General features: G+C 34.1%; 1 protein-coding gene across 3 annotated transcripts in view; it reads right to left on the bottom strand.

The window, feature by feature from the left end:
* NUP93 (nucleoporin 93) overlaps positions 1 to 23,490 on the bottom strand; it is a 95,831-nt gene that overhangs the window by 24,401 nt on the left and 47,940 nt on the right. For 2 of the 3 annotated variants that reach the window (XM_074211270.1, XM_074211267.1), the window contains exons 4-8: positions 16,281 to 16,343; positions 10,318 to 10,446; positions 4,868 to 4,906; positions 3,328 to 3,402; positions 1,085 to 1,174 (exon numbers count right to left, since the gene is read on the bottom strand). In XM_074211270.1, coding sequence (XP_074067371.1) covers positions 1,085 to 1,174; positions 3,328 to 3,402; positions 4,868 to 4,906; positions 10,318 to 10,446; positions 16,281 to 16,343 — 396 coding nt within the window. The remainder of the gene's footprint in view (positions 1 to 1,084; positions 1,175 to 3,327; positions 3,403 to 4,867; positions 4,907 to 10,317; positions 10,447 to 16,280; positions 16,344 to 23,490) is intronic. The other variant, XM_074211268.1, reaches the window with a different exon arrangement.

Raw genomic sequence — 23,490 nt, forward strand, 5'->3', positions numbered from 1 at the left:
ATTAGATTTATATGATGTTTTTTCCTCTTAGGAAAAAAAATCATTTGAATATAATTTAAAAGCAACAGGAAATATGTAGGTTAATTTAGTCTGCTGAAGAACCACAGGTTCTTATCTTGGCTTTTAAGGACTTCTGAGTTCAACTCTCCAGTGAGGTAACAAATAGAACTAGTTTTTAGATCAATTATTCTTGTCTAACATGCCTACCTCCATAATTAAGAGGTCTTTAAAGTAACAAGAACACTGAATATCAGTGGGTTATTTATTTAGAGACTGTGAATAAATTTTAAATTGTTCAAAACTCTAGGACTTTGAAAATTCAGGTATCTATAATTCAGTCCTTAAAAGGTCATTTAAATTTTACAAGGGCTAAAATGAGAGTTTAACCTAAATATGTATTTTGTCCTCCTAGGGAGTCACCATGGGCTATTGCTCTAACCGTACCTTTTGGACTACATAGCAACCTCCTTCCTACTTAGTCACCCCTTTCCAAAGATTCTTCCTTTGATGACCTACATTTAAAGGAGGTCTGTCATTCTTTCCTTTGTACTGCTCCTACATTCCCTCTCCTGAATCTCTTTCAGAATTAGGCAAATGTCCACTATAAAAAGTTCAATGGAATTTTAAAATTAAAGATACTTACTCTATGATAAAATCAACCTCAGGCAAATAGATTAATGGAAGGAAAAGAAACATAAAAAAAGATACACACACACAAACACACACACACACTGTAGATATAGATTTGGTTCTAGTTTATTTCTTGGTCCTATTATTTTTTTGAGGGGGCATGGGGTAGGGTGTGAGATGGGGATAAAAGGGATGCCTGAGAGAAAAGGCTGGAGGGGTTAAGTTAGATAGGGAAAGGAAGGAAGAATAATAGTAGTATCTGAGAAAAATTAGCATAAGTTGAGTCAAGTTCACCAAAAGCTGAGATTTGAGAAATTTGAGAAAGCTGTCAAATTAACAATAAAAGTCAGGAAATTATAAGACAAAACAGAAAGTAACAGCTGACTTCAAAACAAAATATCTGAAAGGAACTTTCATATAAAAAACAAGATGTATGCTAACACTTTGCCAGTACCTTATCATCCATTTCTGCAACAGCAGCACAGAGGTCTACCAAGTTAGGCTGCAGATGTCCATTCACTATCTTCTCATTATAAATATAAATCTGAAATTATCAAAAGCAAAGTAAGCAATGCTATTTATATTTTTCCTTTAAATTTTCAAATAATGACCAAAGGAACCTTCATTCAAGTTTTCTAACTCAGGATTAAACATAGTTTAAAGGATTTTTTTTAGGTTTTTGTAAGGCAAATGGGGTTAAGTGGCTTGCCCAAGGCCACACAGCTAGGTAATTATTAAGTGTCTGAGACCGGATTTGAACCCAGGTACTCCTAACTCCAAGGCCAGTGGTTTATCCACTATGCCACCTAGCCACCCCACTTAAAGGATTTATTATAGCCAGTTCCCCAGTTTCATGCCTGACCTGATAAGCAGCAGTACCACCAAGATATATCAAGACCACCTGACATCCCACTACCACCCATCAACTGAACAGTAGGAACACAGAGAAAAGAGGGAAAATGAGGTTGAAGAGTACAATGGGCAACCCCATGGCTCCCGTGCTCATTCATCCCTTTGGTCCCAGCTAAGAGGAATCAAAGGAGACAATAGGGAATGGAGAAATGTGTCCCACTACTACCATCTGCTAACCAAAAGGGAGGCTTATCCAGAAAGCATCAGCAAAAATCTTTTAGCTTTCTTCTAAGCTGGGGATATATAATGGTAACAAGTCCAAAACAAATGATCAATGTTAAAGTAGAATATCCTGCTTACGATGATCACTGCTCTAAACTTGGAGCATGCCTTTGTTCTGGAGAAAATCTTTATAATTTAGAAGAAACTATCTGGGAATGAAGACTATATCATGCTGGATATATGTGAGAACTTGGCTTCTCCTGGATGTCATCAAAAAGACCAAGCCCTCAAACAACAATGAAAAGAATTAACTTTTTTTAAAAAAAAATCTGTTTTCTTAGCTCTTCCAAAAAAAATTTAATATGATCCTTGGAATTAACTTGGAAATGGAAAACATAGGCTGTAAATCACTTAACTATAATGAGAATTTTTAAAGTCAGTAATGGTAATCAAGTAATCTATTCTCTTGAAAATAACCAGAATTTTGGGTAAATCTTCATTTTGAATAGGAAATTCTTCAAGTAAATTCTGCAAATATCTACTGACAGGTTTTTATTTTTTAATAAGGCAATGGGGTTAAGTGACTTGCCCAAGGTCATATAGCTAGGTAATTATTAAGTGTTTGAGGGTGGTCCTCCTGACTCCAGGCCCTGTGCTCTATACATTGCACCACCTAGCTGCCCCTTACTGACAGTTTTTAATGAAATAAGAGATCTAGTTAGCTGCTGGTTAAACAGAAAATTCCATTAAGCAAAGTCTCCAAATTCCTTAAGCATCTTGGCTAATTAATACTTTTACTAAATAGAGACTTTAATAACCACATTAACTTTGTCAAGTTTAGATCATCAATCTAGTTTTCTGGGTAACAAAACCCCAAGACACGTTTTTTAAAACTATATTTGATATAATTATAAAGCCAAATAAGTTCAGCAACTAGGTGGGTAAACAGATAAGTGTTGGGTCTGATCTAGCCTCAGACATGTATTAGCCACGGAATTGTTAGCAGCTTTACTTGTTTACTTTAGGTTCTTTAACTGTAATATGGGGATAATAACAGCATTTGTCTCTCAAGATTGCTGTATCAAATGAAATAATCAAATTAATACAATGCTGAGCACATGGTATGAATTATTATTAGGAACTGACTTGAGTCTTTAAAGTTTTTCAAGATTCTCAATTATTTAGAATTTTATTTAATTAAAGACTATGACCCATTTTCTAATAAAAAAAAAAAACAAGCAAACCATGCAACCAGATTTATTTTTCTTAACCCCTATTTTCTCCCTGAATTTGTTTTAACATGAAACATCCTCTCTTACATACCTCACTTGGATCTCAATTTTTTTCCCCCCGATTTAAAAAATTGAGGTGGGAGGAGACTGGAACTATTTTTTACTGGTAAAATATCAATTGAAGAAAGTCCTTCAATTATGCAAGTTAGTACCTGCTCTGTAACTTAGTGAATTATACATGGCACCAAGTAGGGTCATACCAGTAATCTGGATAGCTAGATACTGGATAGTATCTTCAAATATGGCAAGATTTCAATTTCAAGCTACACTTTCAGATATGATATTTTAAAATAATTTGTTTAGCAGTGAAAACAATTGCTACCAGACTTACCTGTCGGGCATAAGCCATCTCAATGCTATCTAAAGAGCTTCGGCCTGGGGGTCCCAAATCGCTGATGTAACTTGGCTATAGGTCAAAACACATTAATAATCAGTTAAGGACATCAAGTTAAAATATGACATTAAAAATATATATATTCATGATTTTTTTTGCCCTTTCTTTTCCCCAAAGGATGGCTTTAAGGAGTTGAAATAAAGGCAATTCTCCTTGCCTAAATTATATGGCACTTGATTGTCTTGAAAAGGACAGATTTCTGAGATAAGACTATTTCAAACCTTTTGTTTAGACCTCAAGCAATCTTCCCTCAGTAGGTATCTTTCCCTGGTGCCTATGATAAAACTTAAATCTTTCTGTTTATGCTAATGTCAATTATGTCAAGATAATCTGGCAAATAAAGTTTATGAAGCAGTAATGATCACAGACATATTTTTAATTTTTATTCTATATAAGAGCAGTTGCTGATTCATTTTTTGGTGTTCAGAAGCTTTAAAAATTATGATTAATTATGTCAGTCCATTTTGGGTATTATATAGCTATGATAAAAATCATAGCACCATGATGATCATTATAGGGTACACAAATATCAAGCTCTTGCCTTCAGGAATCTTACAATCTAGTCTGGAAACTAAGACATATGTCAAAAGTTAAACACATAGAAGTCATTTTTCCTAACTATAAAAAAAAATTGACTGAACATTATGTATGACTTCAGATGAAGTTATCAAAATAGTGCCTATTAGAAATGTTATTTATTTATTTTTAAAAATATAACTTCCTTACTGAACCAAAAGCAAAGGCAAAATTCCTTGAGTCCTCCTCAAAACTGACAAACGCTTTGTTCTTGAGAACAAAGCAGCTGCTGAAGCAGGTTTCCTGGGAAACAGATGTGAAAGAAGAACTACTAATATGCAACCCCTCCCTGGGCTGCTTCAAACAAACTACATAGCTATCACAGGTAATTTTGGATTTAGACAACTTTCATCATTTACTGAAGGAGTTTTCCTAGGACATGGAAGTCAGAGAAAGTTGTGTGATTTGGGATTGTTAGACAAACAAAGCTTCCTTTGGTGAAATCACAATATTTTTTTCCCCTTTGCCATTTTAAAGGATTTTAAAATATCACTGTGGCTGTTACTTTTAATAATGAATGTCTGATGGGTCTGAAAAGTACATACTAGAATCTGTAATTAAAAAGTATATTTCTGGCAAATTATTTAAACAAATAAAAACTCCTGCACTACACAATTCTTTCTTCCTCCCTTTCCCACCCCCATCCCCCATCTGAAATGGAATGTTTTTATATTGAAAATTATTTTGGTACAGTCGTGTTACAACCAAGAACACATAGACAGTAAATGTTTCAAGTAAATTATCTTTGCTTTGATACAGATAAATGAAAAGAAGTAAAGTCAGAAATGGAATAAAAAATTAAGTAGAATTCAATGCTGAGAAACAAATACATGAGATGGAAGAGTCACAGTAGACATTAATTTATAAGCAATTTGCTACACAGTCAAAAACCCAGACCTACCATAGAAGTGCTGACTGAAGGAAGTACCTCAAAGGCAAACTAAGAACGAAAATACAATTAAAGAGATTTGAAGAAATGATTAATAATGACTTTGTTGTGGAAAGAATGGCCTAATGAAAAATTATTTCTTTAAAAATCCCAAAACCATTACTTAAAGAAAACAAGGGTGAATATATGACTTTGTGGTTACAAAAAGATTAAATTCGAAGGCAACATTTTAAATTGGAAATCAGGGTTCTAGATCTGGCTTTTCATTAACTACCTATGTGATCCTGGTCAATGCATCTCTAAACCTTTATTTCCCCTAGCAACTCTAAAATCCTCTAATTCTAATTAAGTTATAGAATTTTAAATATTTACTATAAAGAATGAGGATTTATGATAAAATTTAAGATGTTTAAAGATGATAATTATATAGGGTAAATGTCTAAGGAATATTATCATTAGGCATAGAAAACTAAAAAATTTAGATTAGGAAAAAAAATGTTCCCAAGAAATAAGTCTTGCATGAAAAGTGATGGAGAGAATAATATTGGAAAGATATGATCTATGTAGCCTTTTGAGCTTTCCATGCAGTAAATGTCTTCTTACCTCATTTCCCCACTACAAAAATGTGTAATGATGGACAATTTGGTCCTTACATTTCAAACTCTCTCTGGAATTTAATTTCCATGTTTGCCTTGAGTAATTTCAAATTATACCAATTTTTATACTTATTCTATTAACATTGTGAATTTTCTAGGTTAGTTCTATATGTTGGAGTCTGGAGATTATGCATTTCAACTTAAGAATTTGTCAATAATGTTTACAATTCAGTAACAATGGGGCTTGGATGTTTTGAACAATTGATATTAATTACATATTACATGTTGATGGAGGATAGGAAGGAGTCAAAGGTAAATGTATGTTAGATCAAAGTCAGATGCTGTGCTACAAAAGAGAATGTGACAAGGTATCTAAAAGTTATTCTCTTTTTCTTTATTAGGTTTTTGTAAGGCAAATGGGGTGAAGTGGCTTGACCAAGGCCACACAGCTTGGTAATTATTAAGTGTCTGAGGTTGGATTTGAACTCAGGTACTCCTGACTCCAGGGCTGGTGCTCTATCCACTGTGCCACCTAGCCGCCCCCTCTAAAAGTTATTCTCAAAAGGTGATATGATCTGCTAAAATAATGAGTGCTAGCAAAAATCAAAATGGGATGGGGGACAGGGAGAAAAGCACAGAATATAAAAAGAATGGTATTTATTGGGTTCTGATTATTATCTGCTAAACCATATGTATCTATTTTAGTTAAACATTGCCGAGTAGCTATGAAGTGTTTTCTAATGCTAAAAAAATCTAATTTAAGAAATCACTCATTTAAAAAGTAGTTGTTTTTATGGCCTCACATTTCCATTTAAATTAATTTTTCCTAATGTTCTTGTTTTCTAAATTATTTCTCCTTCATTTGCCCTTAGTTAAGTTTTCATACATACATACATACATATATATATAAAAACCAGACTCCATACACATAAAATGCATTATTCATCAACAGCATGTGCAGAAAAACATTCCTGAGTTAGTGCAACTAGGCAAACTTTTGTCAGAATTCCAAAGAAAGGGGCAGTTTGATGGTTTGGTGGTGGGTGCTAACATACTGTGCAGGAATAATGGCTCCAAACATCATCAATGTTGCTGGATTTCACGGCAGCTGTGCCTGAATGAGGCATAGAAGAGAAATGACAGGAGAAGGGAGATATATACTAGAAAAGACAAGCATTCTTTAGTGAAGACAGAAGGAAAGTGCCGAACTTTGAGACACATGGAAAGTTTGTGATCAAAGTTGAAAATAGGCAATGTGTAAGTAAACAGGTAGAAACTATGAGTGAAGGATTAAAATTGGGAGAGACAAGTCATGGGTTTTTTTTTAATCCTTTTTCTCCTCATATCCCACATGAAAAACAAAACTAACAAACAAAATAGTCAACAAAATGAGACAGTTTAAGTTATAAGAAATCATTATCTATAAAACCTTTAGAAGACAGCTTTTTTAAAAAAAAATCTTAGCAATACCATTTTCACAATGTCATTTTGGACAGTGAATCGGGGGAATTAGTTTCTTACTCCAAGTTTGTCATCAACTAATGGTCCGAACGGGACCAATTCAGAACTTCTCTGGGAATATATTTCTTCAAATTAAAAAAAAATAGATCAGAGTAGCCTTGCAGTGGGGAGAAGTTTAACTTATATGACCTCAAAGACCCCTTCCTAACCTGTGACTAAATATTATAAATTGGAAACATTAATTTATTAAATCAAAGTATTAAAGGCTAAAGCTTTGTCCCTTCAATTTGTCTCATTTTTAAACTAGGCAATCCCTGGAATTTGGAACTGTCATATGAAATCACTGAGGCTTATTTCCTCTCAAAAGCAAATTTTCCTCCTTCCTTTGCAGCATTTCTATGTTATCAATGCATGTAAATTTATAAAGTGTCCTTATTAGTATGTGCAAAGCATGAGGTTATTAACCATTCTTTAACTTTTGGAGATGGTACTGCTAGCTTAATCAGAGGTGCCAGTCCCACCCTACTCTACCCTAGTGCGAATATATCTGGAATATTAAGTTCAGGTCTGTGTGCCATATTTTATAAAGCTGGAGCACATCCAGAGGAGTGCAACCAGGATGGTGAAAAGTCTTGAAATTATGCCATGAGGACTAGATGAAAGAACTAATTTTGCTCTTTAGTCTGAAGATGAAAAAAATCATACTAATGCTTCCCAAGTATATGAAAAGTGATTAGTTTTGTATTACCTAGTCCCAAAGGTTAAAAGCATGAGCAGAATGGATTACAGAAACATTGGTGTGGAGTTGGAAAGAGACTGAGAGGTCATCCCCTCCAACCACTTAATTTTACATTAAAAAAAAAAAACCCTGAAGTATAGAGAAGTTGAATGACTTGTCCAGGGTTCCACAGATTATAACAGAAATGGAATCTGTCTCAAATCCTCTGACTCCAAGGTCAGTGCAATTTCAAATGTACCAAAGAGATACAAATTCAGCCTTGATAGAATGAAAAAGAAATTTTTTTTTAAACAATTAGCTTCCTCAGGGGGGAGTTGACTACTTTAGGAGTATCTATTCTGTAAGCAGAAGATAGATAATCACTTTCTCAACCAAATTGTGGTAGAAGATTTTTTGGTATAGATTAGACTAGATAACTTCTGGTCCCTCCCAAATTCAAGGCTATATGATTTTGTCTCCAGTTCACAGTGTGCATGCCATTTAACTGAAACAGGTTTCTAAAGAATCACTTGCAGATCTAATTTTAATTAAAGAACATTTTAACAGTCAATGTGCTTTAGAAAATTAGAGAAAAATATCTCAAGGATCTAAAACATTTTTAAAAATCATACACTGATTATTTAAGGGTTTTGAAAAGTAGTTTATTATGATAATTATAAGACACCTTCTTTGCGTTTTTCATAACCTGGAGGAAGAAGGAATTTTACTATTTTCCTCACAGATAATAAAAGTAAAAGCAACATTGAGCTATAGGAATGAACCTAAATGGAGAAGAGTGTAATTGGGTATGCAAGAAAAAGACATATTTATTATATATGATAAAAACAATTTAGATAGAGTCAGCTAACCAATGTGATCTTTGACATGCCCCTTCTTTGCTCTTTCCAAATAAATCAGCCATAATCAGATACTGAAACCAAAGAAGCATATGAAGTGCTTAACCAGGTGAAATTCTTTTTTAATTCTGAAACATAAGATTTTTATTCAGACCATTCTATAAAAGTTATTAATGACTATAAAATTACGGAACTTCCTTTAACAATCATATTAGAACATTTTTCTTGATGATATTCTGAGGAAATTAATTTCCCAAATTAACTTTTTTTGCTACTGAAGCATTCCCTTTATTAACACTTGCCAGTCTGATATGACTGAATGGCCTCTTGCTCTTCAATTATACAATAGTTTGGCAGGGAGGGATATTTTAAATTCTATAACGTCTTTTCCCCCCGCTTTTTGTATATACTATCCTCTTTTATTAAAGTACTCAAATTTCGACATTTTCTTTCAAGGATCAGGTCTGTCCCCCACCCCCCCAAAAGAGTAGATTTTGTTTCTGACTGAAAATTTCTTATCTCAGTTATCCGTTTCCTAAAAACAATGTGACTGGAAGAATATTTCAAATAGCAAATTATATTCGGTTTCTTTTTTTCTTTTTGTGCCTCATGTTATTTTAAATCTGAGGAGTAAAATAACACTGATCTCCAAGGATGTCTACAGCTAAAGCCTTTTAAGTAAAATGGAAAATATTGCTGTAAAGGCCATTACAACATTTTGCCTATCTGTCAAATTACCTGTCCTACAATCTAGACAGATTTCACTACATTAGTAGAGTTACCAGAGGTCTATGTTGGCACAAAGTATTAGTATCTTGGCTGATCTGAAATAAGTACCACTTGTGTGATGTACTCTGATGACAGCATCTATCTATCTATCTATCCTGCTGGGAGGTCACAATAGAGTGATATCACCAGCATCAATAAACTACTGTCCAGTGGGACTCCTTAGTTGTCAAAGAATAGTCTGTTAAGTAGACTAGTCTATTTTTAAGAGATGATCTACCAGAAAAGAATATCTCATTAGCAACATTTAATTATTTCCAAATCCCACTACAGACCACAGCCTATTAACACTATTTAAAAAAAAATGAAGTCCAAGGTATTATAAATTGCTCTAGTTATTTGCCTAGCTTCATGAAGAAGTAAAACTGAAAAATTGGGCTGGAGTAGGATTTAAAACTTTTTTTCTCCTTGAAGATTCTGATTGGAGCCCCATTTAAAAAGGAAACATGGTCTAAGATTGTATATAGGCCATTCTCTGTCTTCAGCTTTTTTGTCTTTAGCTTTTTTTTGTCTTTTTTACTTAGGGTTCAAATGAAAGTAAAAAGTTTTAAATAGAAGTAAACAGAAAGTAAAAAGTTTTAAATAGAGGCGATTTGTAGATACACTATGTCTTTACTGCACAAAATTACTCTGCAAGTTAGACATCTAGAACTGACTTGTTATTTGGGCATTCCTAACCCAGACTGCAGTGGTCAGAATTACAAAATGAAAACCAACATTTCTGAATCAAACAGATAAAAAAGACTCTACACTGCAGTTGCTTCCCCAAAAATGTGAATATAAGAAGATTGGTCACCCACCATACAAACCAATTTGAAATAGATAAACAAAGAACTCTTAAAGGCCTAAAATGAAAACTCCTATAATAATTTTTAATTATTATTCAAAATTACTGAGATGCATTCATATATAAATATACATATTTATGCATATATGCATAACAATAACCAAATGACCTTGAGCTAAATATTTCTTTGATTTTAAATATAATATTGTTGATATAAGATGCTATTATTATACATATTTCTTGTGGAATAGACTTACTTCATTCTCTTGGGTAAAATCAAGAGGATCTTCTCCTGAAGCAAGCAATGTATGGAGAATCCTCTGTTTAACCTGTTCCCATTCCACCAACATTGACTCTCGATGATATTCTTCAGCCATACTGAAGGTCTATAAAAGAAACAGATGCTAATGAATGTGCAAAGAACAAAAGAATTTTCTCTAAAGCAAAAAAAGATATAAAAAAACAAAAACAAAAAAGGCGATTGTCTCTCCATAAGTAAAGGGAAGATGACAATCTTCCTTTAAAACTCTTAAAAAGGATTTTCTTTCAAAAATGATTATAAAGGAAGAATTTAAAAGAAAAAATTCAAATGAAATGGAAGGATATGGTCATATTTGCCTAATTACCAATAAAGGGAGTTGTATGATATAAAAACCATTAGAAGAACTGTGTTGGAAGTCACAGTTTTAGCCCCCGTTTTGCCACTAAATGAACATAATACACACATGTATCAGAAAATGTATACTTCATTCAAAAACTGTGGTTCATCATTTTTCTGACAAAAGATGAGAAGGTATGTTAAACCCGAGCTTAACATTTCTCTCTGTTTCCTTAATTATAAAATGAGAGTAGGGAACTCTGTTTTTTCCTCTTGCTTTTCTCCCCCCCAACCCCCATTTTCTACCCATCCCATCCATTTACATCCTAGACAGCTGGTTGAGTTTAGAGAGAGAGATGATCTGGGTTCAAATCTTAATTCTGTCTTTTGGTACTACCTATGTGTCCTTGAACAAGTCACTCCATCTCTCTGTGCCTCAATTGCTTCTCTATAAAGACAATGGGGGGGCTAGATAACCCAAAATCCCTTCCAATTCCCTCTAATCATTAATTGAAAAGCCTATGATTATAAGAATGCCGGGGGTAAAACTATAAACCTAAAATATTTATCAAATGATTTTTTAAAAAATAGTAACATTTAAAAAAAATTAAAAAAAATAGTAACATTTTCCTTGGAAGAAGTGAACCTATGACAGAAAATAAAGACTATTCGGTAATTAGACCTCTGTCTGTTGGTGTCACTGCAAACACTCCTGCCAAAAAGCACGAGCACACATAAGGAAAAGATAAACACTAAAGGGAAATTAAAGTACTTATAGAGAAACATACTGTAAGATGAGTTTTATTTTTCTATTATTTTCTAATTGGCAGACCAGGTTTCCTATCAGTTTAAATACATTTTTCAATAGCTATTTCATTTAGAATCAGATTGGTATCTAATTAGGCAACACCAAGGGAATGTTTGTTAGTAATGCCTCTTTAATTTTTGGCAACATAGATAATTTATACTGATAATATATTTATCCATAAACTACGGGGAGGCTATTAGGCTTACTGATTATTCTATTTTTACCTTGAAGTTTAGTTTTGGTTCAATGTTTGTTAAAATGTGAAAAGGAGAAAGACAAGAAAAACTAAAGAGGAAGAAGTCTGGCAATATTACAAGTTTGATTTAAAAATGACTTCAAATTAGTTTGCACAGATACAGAAAAAACTATAATCACAAATTGAAAAATCAGGCTCCTATTTAGCTGATTGTGCACTAAAAGAAGGGCAGAAAGAATTGTTTCAAGAAGTTACCTGGGTGACAAGTTACAATGCTGAACATTCCTCCATAATGATCTTTGCTACAGGACAGCTAGTGAGGGGGGGGGAGCACATTAGCTTCCATACAGGGACTGTTACAACACATGAGCAACTGCTCTGGATACAGTTCACAAGATTGACAATTTTCACCTGATTCACAGGAAACAAGCCCAGTGTTGCCTCTGAACCTCTCTTTGTGCAGAGTTCTAATAATGTGGAGTGGTGTTGGATGAGCCTTAACAAAAGGGAGTTCGAGGGGAGGTATGTTGTGCAGTTTTTGGAACTTACTATTGACATCATATGGCTCTTTAGGACTTTGATGGATGTTCAGCTCATTAAAAGATAGGTACAGGGAGGCAACTAGGTGGTGCAGTGGATATCCAACCTTGGAGACTTGAATTCAAATCTGACCTGAGACATTTAAATACCTAGCTGTATGACCTTGGGCAAGTCACTTAACCCCATTGCCTTGCCAAAAAAACAAACAAAAAAGATAGGTAGATGCTCATTCTGTTTCTCAGCTATTGGTCAACAAGAATCCTGTAAAAGGCCAGTCAACAGGCATTTATTAAATGATTATCATGTGCCAGGTATTGTCCTAAGGCCTGGGGATTCAAAAAAGGGCAAAAACACAGTCTCTGCCCTCAAGAAGTTCCCATTCTAATGAGGGAGGCAATATGTAAATAAATTTTTGCATAAGATATTACAATGTAAATAGGAAATTATCTCAGGGAAGGCACTAGCAGGGAGATAGGAAGGAGAGGGAACAAGAAAAAGTCTTCTTAAAAAAGGTAGGATTTGAGCTAAGACAGGGTTTTATTTTGTTTGTTTTGGGGAGGTAATGGGGGTTAAGTGACTTGTCCAAGGTCACAGCTAGTAAGTATCAAGTATTTGAGGTTGGATTGGAACTCAGGTCCTCCTGAGTTGGTGTTTTATCCATTGCACCACCTAGCTGTCTCTAGAGCTAAGTTTTAAAGGAAATCAGGAAGCCTACCAGTAGAAAGAGATGAAAGAAGGAACAATTTTTACATGCCTCCTATGTGCAAAGCACTTTACAAACAATATATCATCTGAATCTTACAATACTTGGAGGAAGGTACTATTTATTACACCTTTTTTTTACATCAGGAGACCAAAGTAGACAGAGGTTAAGTGAATTATCTTAGCAGATGTTTGAGGCAGATTTGAAATTTGGTCTTTCAGATTCCAGGTCCAGAACTTGATCCACCAGGTCACTTAACCAGGAGGTAGAGGTGAGGAGGGAAAACATTTTGGGTATGAGGAGCAGCCAATGAAAAGGTAGAGAGTTACAACTTGGAGTATGCTATACTTTGTAGAGGACACAGAAGAAATTCATACAAGAGACTGGAAAGGTCTGGAAAGGAGCAGGTTATGAAGGACTTTAAAAGCCAAAAACCATAGGAATTATTGACTAAGGGGGAGGACACACATGATCAATCCTTTGATTAATTTGTCAGCTGAGGGGAGAAAGTGGAGTGAACTTTGAGAGAGGCACTGTCCCTTCTTCCCCCATAAGCTATTGTTAATAGTCCTGGTCTAAGAGGATGAGGGCCTAGTTCAGGGCAGCAGTGTGAGAGGAGAGAGGGGGAATTGAGAAGTAACAAGATTCAGAAGCAGTTTGGGGTGGGGCACTCTCAGGATGTAAATCTAGATGACTGAAGATGAAGATGCCTTGACTATAAAAGGGAAACTGGGAAGAAAAAGGAGTTGGGGGGAAGAGGCGATGGTGATTCAGTGAATTTTATCTTAGGTAAATTTAAGTTGAGAAATAGAAAATGGGAATCCCCAAGGTCATATAAGGTACAGAAGTTGTGGAAAATTGATTCTAACAAAACCTCAAATGTCAAGATCCTTTGTTTTTCCTAGAACAATTAAAACTCCCAAAATTTTAAAAGAGGCCACTTAATTTTCTGGAACCTTATACATGACTAAGAAAGATGGTTTGATAGCTCAGAATCCTACAACTCAGAAGTAATGTTATTGTAGTTCCACTAAATTTGTAAAAAAATAACAAGAAACTTTATTTAAGAAGCTTTCAACTATCAATTAGATAAATTCTTTCTCCTTTGCTTTCCTGTCTGTCCATGTTTTCCCTGCCCTGCCCCCCCCCCAATTCTAGTTACATCAAAGATAACAGTATATCAAATTTAGGGGATAACCAGGGAAGATCTCACATATATGCCTTAATCTACCTATATTTTATACCCTCTGAAAATCCTTATTAAGTGTAAAGAAGAAAATCAACAAGACGTGATAATGAGATGGCTACCACCATTAATGGGATAGGAGATGGGGGGAATGCAAACATGAAGTGAAGTTGGAGGGCTAGAATAGAAGAAACAAATGGAAAAGAAGATCAAGAGAGAAGAAAAAAAAGAAAAATTGGGAGGTTGCCAGAGCGATACAAATTTAAAGAAAGAATGGAAATAATATGGAGTAGGAAAACAAGACACCACAGATAAAAACAAGAAAAAGGAATTGTAAGAAATTTTATGGCAAATATGTAAGCTATGCTTTCAAGTTATGTTAAATAAAATAATTTTGTTACATATAGTATAAGAGAGACTTGACATATTGGTAGAAGATAAGTACTTGAGTGTCCATTTTTCTCAAGAAAGAGGGTAATCTGTTTTGATTTAATGCCAATTTATTATTGTGCTATTGCTGATTTTTGGGAACTCTGCATATATTCTGGGAACATTGTTCTGTTTTGCTGGGATGTATCAAATAGAAAAGATATAGCACGTTTGTGGTTCTATAAATTATGTCTGCTTTCTTGGCATTTCAACACGATATTAGCAAATTATTCTAGCATGAAATTTCCGCTATATCCACCTCTTGAAAATGCCAGATATATATTCACCTTTGGTTTGCTTTTCAGCACCTTAATATCTTCTACACCAGTCAAAAGTTCTCCCTCCAGGTCAACTTACAACCCTTGAATGTGTCTCACACAAACACACATGCACATGTAGCATGTCACTAGATGTCTGGATTGGCTGCACATTTAGTTTCAGTATGGCACAATATTTAGAGACTGCCAAATGCAGAAAAACATTCAGCAGGGTAAATGAATTAATAAGGCTTGGTGGCATTTAACAATCATAACTTAATTGTATCCAATTTTGGCGAAATCTAACTCAATGCATTAATTTTGCTTCCTATTTGCATGATTCAGCTAGAATCTACATTCTGCTAATAACAATGTATTAAATTTTCAAGGATTTATTGATAACTAATTCTTAAATTATTATCTCAAGAAATATTTAGAAATTATGATTCAAAATTAAGGCAGCAAAAGAAAGTCATTTCAAATCAATGCTCTCTCTTAATGCCCCAATACAAAATATTTTCAACACCACCAAAATCATCTTAATATGGACTTTTCAAAGCAAGTACTTTTACATTTGGGGGAAAAAAAGAAGGTAGATCACAAAGAAAGAAAGTTATTTTATCAGAAATTTCCATTTATTTTAACTTGTAAAAATTCAGAAATGATATGTAATGTTCCTTCACTCATCTCACTTTGATTCTTTACAGATGTAAATAACATGCATATTGGAAATAACAAGAGATAACTAATGTGATAAATATTCTCCAATCCTTATTTTCATTAGAGAAAGTAATAACTGTCTTTTACAAGTTACTAAATTCAGTAGCAAGCCAAGTTTTGAAGTACTTGAAAGTATTACTAGTTTAAAAAGTAGTAATAAAAAAGATAAACTGCTTAATAGTAACAGATCCCAAGAAATCTCTTTAAATCAGGAGTTCTTAACTTAAGGTCTAAGAACTTTTTTTTTTAACAATATCTTGATAACTGTATTTCACTATAATTTTTTCCCTTTGAAATTCTGTGTATTTCATTTCATGCTTTTAAAAATATTATTCTACAAAAGAGGTCCAGGACACTAAAAAAGTCAAAGAGCCTAGTACTGGATTTTTTTAGCATCTAGTACCTCAGTAAGAATGCAATTAGTCCCCCTGACTAGAGTAATACAGCCAGTAGTGGATATATAATTCAAAGGTCTTTTGGTCTTTTCACTCAAGCAAACAATTTAACCGGCATTATTTTCATTTCAATCATTATCTATAGCTAATTTACCAGCAAGATCTATCCAAAATATGGTGAAATCAACATGCTTCTTTACACACACACACACACACACACACACACACACACACACACACACTGAACTGTAATGGTTGGATTAAATTCCATTTGTAGGAAAAAACTGAGTTAAAAGAAACAGACTCCCCATAGTCAAAATTACTTCAGTGACTGTGTATGTTGACTCTCAAAAAAGCTTTGTATTTGAGGTTTTGCTTAATCACTCACCCGCTTTCTTGACTCCTCAATGGCAGACAGTAATGCATTGTCCTTTTCATTCTTCAGAAAACCCTAAAAGGGGGATAAATTGTACATGGTGAAATCAGTCTGATCAAAAATCATACCATGGCGGGGCGGGGCGGCTAGGTGGCACAGTGAATAGAGCACTGGCCTTGGAGTCAGGAGTACCTGGGTTCAAATCTGACCTCAGACACTCAATAATTACCTAGCTATATGGCCTTGGGCAAGCCACTTAACCCCATTTGCCTTGAAAAATCTAAAAACAAACAAACAAAAAAACCTATACCATGATACCTTAATTTTTTACCTTTGACACTTCCACCCATCCTATCCTTTAAAAAGTACTCAATCTTCAAAATGTTTTGAAGCTTTTTATTCTTTTTAATATTCCAACAAATATTTATTAGGAAACTGGAAAGGATTTTTGTAGAATTAAAAAAACCTGTAGAGCTTATTAGAACTGTTTAGATTGGACTTGCTAGAATGGTCTCTCTAATTGTGAAGGTTATTGTATAGCATATACTTTAAAAAAAAATCTTGAGGGGTGACTAGGTGGCGCAGTGGATAGAGTACCAGCCCTGGAGTCAGGAGTACCTGAGTTCAAATCCGGCCTCAGACACTTAATAATCACCTAGCTGTGTGGCCTTGGGCAAGTCACTTTGCCTTGCAAAAAAAAAAAAAACCCAACTCTTAAAAAAAAAATCTTTACCAAAATTATTGACTTATTTGATGGCTATACCAGCAAAGAAGGGTCCCCTATGCAGTAGTTTTGTGGCTTATAAGAAACAGGATGGAAAAAAGATCTGTTATAGAACAGGGGTCCTTAATCTTGGGATAGCATGGGCTCCTTTGACAATCTGTTGAAGCTTAAGAACCTTCCCTAGAATAATGTTTTAAAATGCATAATGGAATTACAAAAGAAGTAAGAGATTAATGAAATTAAGATACAAGAGAGAAAAATTTAATTAGACCTTTAAATGAAAGTAGCATATTCTGAACTTTAACAAACATATGGGTTCTATTTCCTGAATAATAACCTGTGGAAAAAAAAAACAAAAAATCAATTTTTTTTGCCATGGAACATTACAAACAGGTAAAGTAACTCTAAGCTGAAGTGTTTTTAAATTGCCATGTTAAATCAAAAGATATCTTTAAAAAGACGTTTTCTAAATTTATTTAAGAATTAAGTTGTTTAATGTAGTTTTAAAAAAGAAATATCTATTGTTCTTAAAAAAAAATCCTAAAAAGTTTATTAAATTTTCACCTATCCTAAGAAACTGCCCATAAACCTTGTTTACAACAAAAAGGCTCAGTTATATCTTGGAAAAAATTCACACCAACCACCACATCAATCACATTCTACACTAAAATACATGACATGATTTGACATTGGAAGGAATTCAATGCAAGGAGATCCAATTCTGGTTCTTAAATGAGCTTAGATGCTGTCCAATCAATAGACTTTATAATAAAGTAGTTTCACCTGTAAAGCAGCCTCATAATATGAACTCTGAGGATAACAATGTTCCCATGCATTTAACAAGGGAGAAATGGAAAGGGAGGAGGGAGGAAAAAAAGTTCAAAATTCAGTTCCTGATTCTATACTTTTTAGAGAAACAATCAGCAAGCATTTATTAAGCACAAAGGTATATATCACACACTATGCCAGTAGCTGGAAATACAAGGATTTTATTTATTTATTTTTTTAGGATTTTGCAAGGCAAATGGGGTTAAGTGGCTTGCCCAAGGCCACACAGCTAGGTGATTATTAAGTGTCTGAGACCAGATTTGAACCCAGATACTCCTGACTCCAGGGCCAGTGCTTTATCCACTGCGCCACCTAGCTGCCCTGAAATACAGGGATTTTAAAAGAAGATATTGTTCCTGTCCTCAAGGACTTAAATAGTCTACTATGGGGAAGAAATAGTGGTGATGATGATGATGACATATATAATATATATGCATATATATTATATATACATATGCCCACAGATCAACAAATAATAATAAAAATACAAAATAAAATGGGGGTTGTGTGTGGAATAACGAACTGGAGAATAAGAAATGAATATGGGTTATTTTTTTCAACAGTACTAGTCTACAATAATAAAATTACCTCAAAATTCAAGACAACAAATAAAATTACAACCACTACAAATGCTTAATTTAAATGGCAGGAGTTTGATACTATGAGCTAGAATTGCAACAATGGTAAAAAAATCTCAAAATGTTCATTTATACTCTTCAAAATCAATGGTTACATCCAACTAAGTTTTTATTAAAGCATGAATTAGATATCATCTTTGTAATTGTTTTGAGATAGGTCTACAATAACCAAAATCAAGGAAGTTAGTACCACAGAGGCCACTTTATTAGTAAAGTTAATGTATAATTATCATTAATTGCAATTTATGAACAAAATATAGGCAGGTAGCACAGAGCATACTTTCCTGGCTTCTGCACAAGAAGCTAACGATCCAAATCTTTCAGATAGCAGATGTAAACATGGATGATATGTTGAACTTTGCATCTGAAACCTAGTCTGACTTTCACTGAAAGTAAAGTGTGAGAACTACTGTCAATTCAGACTTTAGTGAAATGTAGCTGAGACAGGTGAGATCAGCTTGCATATTTCTCTGTGCTTATGTCTGTACTAAATCCCATTATATATACTATTCATACTTACCCTCCAGCCCAGACCTTCAATCAGACCCTCTGCTAATTACTAGCACTGTTGATCTTAATTCAGTGGAGAAGACCACCAAATAAGCAAAACTGAGACATAAAGTTTGAAAAGAAGATGTTGAGCCCAATATTCTGCATTATTTAATAAGTTTTCAAATTTCTTAAAGGAGAAATTGTACATACTCATAATCACTACTAATATAATTTCCAACTATGGCAAAATATTCCCCTTCTTTTTAAAATAGCTTTTAGTCAATAATTTTTTTTAAAGTAATTATATATTAGATAGTAAAAGAAAGTTTAGAAAGGGATAAAGACAAGCAAGTTAGTTTTATTACTAGCCTATTAATAAAATGCAACAAAATTTATTTTTTTCATATATAATTTTCTATTTTTTAATCTTAAAACATTTGTTGATGTTTGCTAAATTCATTATAAAAAAGGTTTAAAAACAATTCTCAGCTCACAAAAAATAAATGGAAGTCTCATTCACAATGTGAATAAGGTCCATTTACCATTGTGCATAGCAATACCCAGTTTTTTCTAGAGTCCAAAGAGGAAAAATGCACATATTAAGTTTTGTTTCTCCTTTTCCTTTTTTTCTATCTTGAGTTATGGAACAACAGATTACAAGTCACATTTTGCATACAGGTCAGCAGTTTATTCTTTCAAAAAATATTTTGCATGCATATACAGAATCAAAATAGTTGGAACTTAAGGTGAGATATTGTGTGCCATGCAGAGATAGTGTCTTCTTTAAAGCACTTATATACAAACAATAAATTCTGCAAAAAATCACAAAATTATCTATGAGAAAACTCACTACCACAAATAAAATTAAAAATCCATCTTAATTAAAAAAAGTTGATCAGAGTAAATGGTTTGTGTATATTCTCTGCAGACTTTAATCTTTCCTCTCCCCACCCTTATGAATTCCTTCCATTTTCTTTCCCAACTCTTTCATCTCTTTTTTTTATAATAACTGGTCTCCTTTACGAATCTATTTTTCCTCCCAATACATTCTCCAAACAGCTGCTTGTCACTTTCCTAGAGCTTGTCTGTCTTGCTCCTGGTTCAGTAAACTCTTGAGCTTTATTCTCCTTGACTCCCATTTATGTACTCTGCAGTCCAGCCAATAGCCTTCTTCCTTTTCCATACATCTCAACATTCTGTCTCCTAATGCCACACCTTTGTGGGACCATACTCCCCTAGTCTCTGCTTTTTAGAATTCCCAGTTTTTTCAAAAATCATATTTATAAAGCTCTAAGGTTTTAAAGAATTTCTCCAGTGCACCCACTGAGGAAACAGTATATTATCATTCCCAATTTATATGAAACAAGTTTCAGTCATATAGTATTTGCCGCAGTCAGAATTAAATCTGGGATTTGAACTCTAGAGTTCTTCCTGTTATGCCACTCAATTTCTCAGCAGAAGGAAATTAAATATAAGGCACGTTAGTGCCATAGTAAGTCTATACAAGTGACTTTATATGGAAATGAGATCAACATGTCACTGCTACAAGGTTCCCATTTCTAGCACTGCACAGTAACTTACTGTCTTTATTACTAGTTCATCTGAGGTCATATGTATGACTGTCCATAAAGCTAGGATATGAATATTTACATTTTGTTCTCACTTTACTTAATTCCTCCTTTTCAGTAGTCATAGACTAGTCTTCACTCTTAAAATTTCTAATGTCAACCCTCCCAAAAACATCATTTTTCATTATTTCCACCCAGCTTTTCTAACTCTATGACTAGTTCACAAAATACTTCCTTCTACTGATCATGTCCTTCCACACTGATGGTCAATGGAAGTAGTTTCCATCTTTTTCCTTCTGGTTCAGAAAATTGTACTGAAATAATGCTTAGTTGACAGCAAGAAAGTCAAGAAAATCCAGGTGCAGTGCAAATGTTATTTACTCTATCCCAAGGTGGGACAAGTGAATGATAGTGTTTTTTTGTATACTATCCTCAACTATGCAAACATTTCAAGGTTAAAGACAATGTAAAAATGCCTAGAATTCTTGAGAACAAAGGCTACATGTAAGCCTAAGGCATTACTGCTGTTAAGAAACACAATAGTCAAGGAAGTAATAATTACCAAATACTATTTTCAGTAGGGAAGGCTTACTCTGCCTTATCATACCTAATATATTCACTGTTTGAAATGAGATGTTTCTAATATCACTTCCATTCAAAGTACCAAGTACCCTTCCCTTTGCTGCTTATTTTGAAGAACTCATTTCAAATAAGGTGGCTGAAGGGCGGTGGTGAGAATGATTTTACACACACACACACACACACACACACACACACACACACACGTTTAACAACAATTTTAAAAGTAAGAAGAAAGGCCTCTACTATCTAATCCCTTAACTCATACCAGCTACTATAATAGGTTGTAGCTGTTTGTCCTTGATTCTCAAAGAAGACCATAACATGCAAGTCAAATGAATTTAAGTGAGGGAGTTAAAGTATCAAGAGTCTAACTTTCTCTTGATTCAAAGACAAAAACAAAAAAGTTCCTGTTCCTTAAGGAGCTTAAAATTAAGGAACAAAAAGATCAAGATGGAGCATAGGCTTATGACTTTATTAATAGAGAGAACTTCTTCCAGGCACCTTCTCTGATGCCTAGAGCAGAACTTCTTACAGCTAACATACAGAGGAGGCAAGACTTCTAGGCTCCAATCTAGCTTTCTATTAACTACTGTTCTATCTCTCTTTGGTAATTATATACAAAATTTATGCATAATAATAGAGATAGCTTAATAGAGTTCTAGACCTGAAGACAGGAAGATCTGAGTTCAAATCTAGTCCCAGACACTAACTAGCTGTGTAATGTTGGGCAAATCACTTTAACCTCTGTTTGCCTTAATTCACCAAAGAAGGAAATGGCAGTATTTTGCCAAGAAAACTCCATGAACAGAGCAGTCCACAGGATCACAAAGAGTCAGACATGACTGAACTGACTGAACAATAACAATTGTGCAAAATAATTTTAACTCTAGTTGCTGAGGGAACAAAGATTTCACAAAGGTGATACTTGAGCTAAGCTTTAAAGGAAACTAGGGATTCTAAGAAGCAAGAGAAGGAAAGAGCACATTCCATGCACTAGAACTAAGCTAGCACAAACTGATTGGAGAGATGAAAGGTCCTGTGAGATCAGCAGCAAAAAGATGACTTTCAATTACATGAAGGACAAACATATGGTAAAGCTGTAAAAGTAAGCAGAAGTCAGGTTGAGAAAGGGTTTTAATGCTAAACAGGGCTTGCATTGTTCCTCCAGGTAAATAGGAAGTTAATGGAGTTTATGTGTTTGTGTGTGTGTGTGGGGGGGGGGGGGGTGAGGGTAATAAGGCAAAGGGCATAACATGGTCAGATTTGGGCTACATTTGACAGATATGGGGGTAATTCTGAAAATTATATACAACATTCTGATATTCTTTAAATTAGAATTAAAGTATTTCTGGTCTATATTTCTGATCAAAAGCTGTCCTATAAGCCTCTAATTGAGGAGGTCTGTAAGTTTAGAATGTTCTCCTCTGCCCCTCTCAAGATCTCTGTCTCTAGTTATAAATCCGAAGGGAGGCTCTTTCTGTGTGAAACTGCCTAATGACCCTCTAATTGCATCTACAGGTTTTACTGCAGAAGCTGTGTAAACAATCAGTTAAAGACCATCCTGAGAAGGCAGGAATCTACTTTGTTATCTAAATGAGAACTTGAATAAATTCTTGTACTTATGACATTTTGTAAAGGAAGAAACTCCAATGTTTTATATGTCTATATCATATCTAATAACACGTAAAATATCAGAAGAGGAGACAGTAGTCCTGGATTAATTGGATCTCTGTAAGTTCTGACATGGAACAGACTTTGTGGATGGGTTGGAGAATCATAAAGTAATCAATGACACCTTTATGTACAAATGTGTAACCTGATTGGTTGACTGTCAAAATTTTATGTTTCTTTGTCAAAATTCTATAAAAATGGATTATTCAGGTGTTTGGTTGTTGGTATTTGCTAGAATGCCATCCACCCATGAGTTCTGGTAAGATCCTAGAGAATTAAATTTCATTTATAAAACTAACTTTGTTTCATTTTTAGCTAAAGGGAAATGGTTAACAATATTATATATTATAATTGATAAGATAAGTGAAGCAAGGCAGAATGAAAAGCAGAGGCTGTGAACCTGGGTTACTAGAAGGATGGTGGATGGTGGTAACTACTGAAAGAAAGAACTTAGAAAAAGACATGGTTTGAGGAAGAAAGGTAATGACTTCTACATTTTGACATGCAGAGTTTGAGATGTTCCTAGAACATTTAGCTTGAAATACCCAAGAAGCAGTTGAGGCTCAGGAGAGAGCTTAGTAATGAATAAAAAGATTTGAAACTAATCTGTGCAGAAATAATAATAATTAAATTCATAAGGAACTAAAAAGATTATCAAGAGAAAGTGAAGACTGAAAAGAGGGCTCAAGACAAACACCTACAGTTAAAGGGTAGGATAA

Source organism: Macrotis lagotis, chromosome 1 (assembly GCF_037893015.1).
Source record: "Macrotis lagotis isolate mMagLag1 chromosome 1, bilby.v1.9.chrom.fasta, whole genome shotgun sequence".
Lineage (NCBI taxonomy): Eukaryota > Metazoa > Chordata > Mammalia > Peramelemorphia > Peramelidae > Macrotis > Macrotis lagotis.